The sequence below is a fragment of the Apteryx rowi genome, unplaced genomic scaffold (assembly GCF_003343035.1).
Source record: "Apteryx rowi isolate R43461 unplaced genomic scaffold, aptRow1 scaffold_378, whole genome shotgun sequence".
In the NCBI taxonomy this organism is placed as follows: domain Eukaryota; kingdom Metazoa; phylum Chordata; class Aves; order Apterygiformes; family Apterygidae; genus Apteryx; species Apteryx rowi.
The window spans coordinates 366057-369550 of NW_020450285.1; the positions used below are offsets into that span (position 1 = coordinate 366057).

Genomic DNA, 3494 nt, shown 5'->3' on the forward strand with positions numbered 1-3494 from the left:
GGGCCTGGCGGCGCTGCCCAGCGAGGAGCGCGGCTTCGGCTCCGGCAGCCGGCTGGATCAGGACGCCGGCTCCGGCGGCGGCGGCAGCCTGGCCCCGGCCCCGGCCCCGGCGGCCTCTCCGCCGGCAGCGGAGGCCGGGCAGGATTATCTGCACATGCCCATCCTGCCCCTCAACTCTGCCTACCTGGCGTCGCGGACCCGGCAGCTCTTGGACGTGGAGGAGTACGAGAGCGGCGCCTTCGGCCCGCGCACCTCGCCCGCCGCCCCCGCCGCCGACTTCGCGGACTTCGTCTACCCGGCGGCCGAGGCCAAGGAGGGGCCCTTCGGCTACGGCGACTTCCAGCCCGCTCTGAAGATCAAGGAGGAGGGCATCAGCGTCCCCAGCCCGTACCTGGGCGCCAAGGGCGCCGCGGCGGCGGGCTGCGCCGACTTCGCGCAGCACCCGCGGGGCAGCCAGGACTCCTCGCTGGAGTGCGTCCTCTACAAAGCGGAGTCGTCCCTTCTGGCCGGGGCCTACGGGCCGGCGGCGGCGGCGGGGCCGCCCGACAGCCTGCCCTCCACCTCCGCGGCGCCGCCGGGCCTCTACCCGCCGCTCGGCCTCAACGGCCACCAGCCCCTGGGCTTCCCGGCGGCGGTGCTGAAGGAGGGCTTGCCGCAGCTCTGCCCGCCTTACATCGGCTACGCTCGGTAAGGGCGAGCGGCGGCCGGAGGCGGGGCGGCGCGGGGCCGTTGGGCGCGTGGGGTGCCGCGGCCGTTGGGCGCGTGGGGTGCCGGCCGCCCGGGTCCGCGAGCTGTAACGGTCGGGTGCGCCCAAGCGCTTTTCTTCCCGAGGGGAGCGAGATCGGAGCGGTGTCGCGCAAATGCGCTTACTGAGAGAACAGATTCGCGGGTGAAGCCGCCTGAGTGCGTTTTGCGCTTTCTGCTGAGGGAGGCTAGTTTCATCGCAGTGTAAGGCATTGCATCTTGAAAGTATTCTTGGAAGGCAGTCTAAGTAATGGACGGTACTGAGGCAAATAACTAAATTTTGCCTGGCTAAACTCCATCCGAGGTTTTTAGAAAGTAGTTGTAGATAGCTTATGTATTGTCTGTGCGCTAGGAAATCACAGTTCATGTATGAGCTGAGCTCTGATGCATTTTACTGTATTGAATTTTAGCTTTGCAACTGATACATTTTTAGATCTTTGGGGCACAATTCTGGTTTGAGAAAAGTAGCATTTTATGTCTTTGCAAGTAATCAGTTCTAAAGAGGGGAGGAGCAGTGTATTTTGCAGACTGTCTTAATTCACATATAGACAGTATTTATAAATGCCTAAATATTCTTTAAAATATTTATTCCTGATTTGAGAAAAAGTAGTTAATTTCACACAAAAAAGAAACCTGAAACATTTCAAATATGTATATAGATTTGTTAGAGTGAAGTGGCTTACTGTGATTCCAAGATGTTATGCATTACATAGGAAAGTATGCAAAGAAATATGTATATATACACAATACCACAGTCTCAACAGAAATCCTTGAATTTTTTAAAACATGAAGATTAACTAGATTAGTTTTTTTCTTGCCAAGAAATCTGGAAGTACTTTCCTTAACTTTTCATAATGTGCCCATCAAAACTAGTTGCTGGTCAGAACCCTGCAACTGAATGGGATTAAAAAAACTGATTAGTAAAGATTTTTCTAGATGAGATAAATTGTTCCCATGTGAAAGGGGCTTTTGAAATTCAGTTTACTTCTATTTGATTCTCTCTGCCATTCTGTGCTGAGGAAAAAAATATAAAAAGTAGTATGACTTTGCTCAAAAGAATTGTTGCTCTGAGGAAGATGAACATTCTAACAAGTTCCTAGATTTTACCTTCTTCAGCTAATGAAGGTTAGAATACTACTTGGCCCACTACATTAGCTTTTTAATGGCTTGGCACATTTTACAAATGTACCTTTTATTCTAGTATAGACAAGCCCTTAAATGGAAATGCAGTCATACTTGGATTTTCTTTAGTTTTTTCTTCTTGTCCTTCTGAAGTTTGGTTACAATTTTAAAAAGGAAGTTTTAAATATAAAACTGATTAATACAGGTAACTGTCACAAATTAATCATCAACTGTCACAAATCTAGAGATTTAATTTCTCTCAATTCTTTTTCTTTTAAAGACCAGATACAGAAACCAGCCAAAGTCCTCAATACAGCTTTGAATCCTTACCCCAGAAGATTTGTCTCATCTGCGGTGATGAGGCATCTGGTTGCCACTACGGAGTACTTACCTGTGGAAGTTGTAAAGTCTTCTTTAAAAGGGCAATGGAAGGTACTATATGATGCCGTTGTTCCTAGTTACTTGAAATACATCTTTTTAGGCATTGCTAAGAACATAACTTTTATCCATTGCTGAAACAGATCTAACGGATCTTTAAAAGTATTATCAGTGTAGTCAGGGTTTTTTGTTGTTGTTGTTTTGGCAACTCTTTTTAAAGGATTGCAGTGAATACTAAATTCTTTCTTAATTGATTTTACTAGCATTATTTGTTTTACTTTTATTATTTACTGTTTATCATTTACTCTTTCTGAGTAGGCAGAGGTTCATAAAAATCTTTCATATTACGCAATTTAATTTAAAAAGTTTGAATGCTAATCAAATTAAAATATCATGAGGCATTTTTCTTGCTTGCAAAATGCAGAATTTGGCCTCCCGAGTTTTATGGAAGTATTTCAAGTTTTACTGAACTATTTCAAGTAAAAATAATAATAATAAATTGATTTGACTTTTGTTCCAGCTAGCCATTAATTAACTAAGTCAAGCTGCAGGTTTAATAAGACGATAATAAGAATACTTATGTTTATTTTTTCTTTTTGAATTATATTTTGTAACTTGAGGTCATTGTCGATATATGCCCACTGAGGTTTTTTTTAAATATGTACAAATACAAGAACAGATTTCTTTATAAAGTGCAACCAATGATGCAGTATAACAAATGTGTCTACATTTTATGCTTTGTCTCCTTTTCTGTGGTTATAATCTTACCCATCAGAACTAGGATATTAAGGTTTCTGCTCCATATACTTAACAAAACAGTTGTTACAATGTATAGATTTCCTTAAAATAAAAAATTGCATCCTATGTTTTCTTGTTGTGATATATAGTTTATTCAACTTTATAGTTTGTTGACCTTTAAATGAAGAGGCATATGTATATGGGGAAATTAAAAGCTTAGGGAAATAATGTGGTTTAGATTTTCTGTTTTTGTTTAGTATGCTGTTATTTTCTAGTTTAAGCATATGCACATGTTTTTCTTTACACTTCCTGTGTAAGGACACTAGACTATGTGGACTTTGGAGTTACTGCAGCATTTTTTCCTCCAATACATTTAATGAGATTAAAGAGACAGTCATTAGAAACATGTATGTTAGATTCCGGTGTGGGAAGAACTTGGCTCTTAAGTCACCTCTAGGCATACACTTAAGTTTCATTGGCTGTGTTAATCCAGTCTCTTGGTTTCGCTTCAC

General features: G+C 43.5%; 1 protein-coding gene across 1 annotated transcript in view; it reads left to right on the forward strand.

Annotated features, from left to right (window-relative positions):
• Positions 1-3494, forward strand: part of PGR (progesterone receptor) — a 36966-nt gene that overhangs the window by 702 nt on the left and 32770 nt on the right. The window contains exons 2-3 of the mRNA XM_026073783.1: positions 26-687; positions 2147-2298. Coding sequence (XP_025929568.1) covers positions 26-687; positions 2147-2298 — 814 coding nt within the window. The remainder of the gene's footprint in view (positions 1-25; positions 688-2146; positions 2299-3494) is intronic.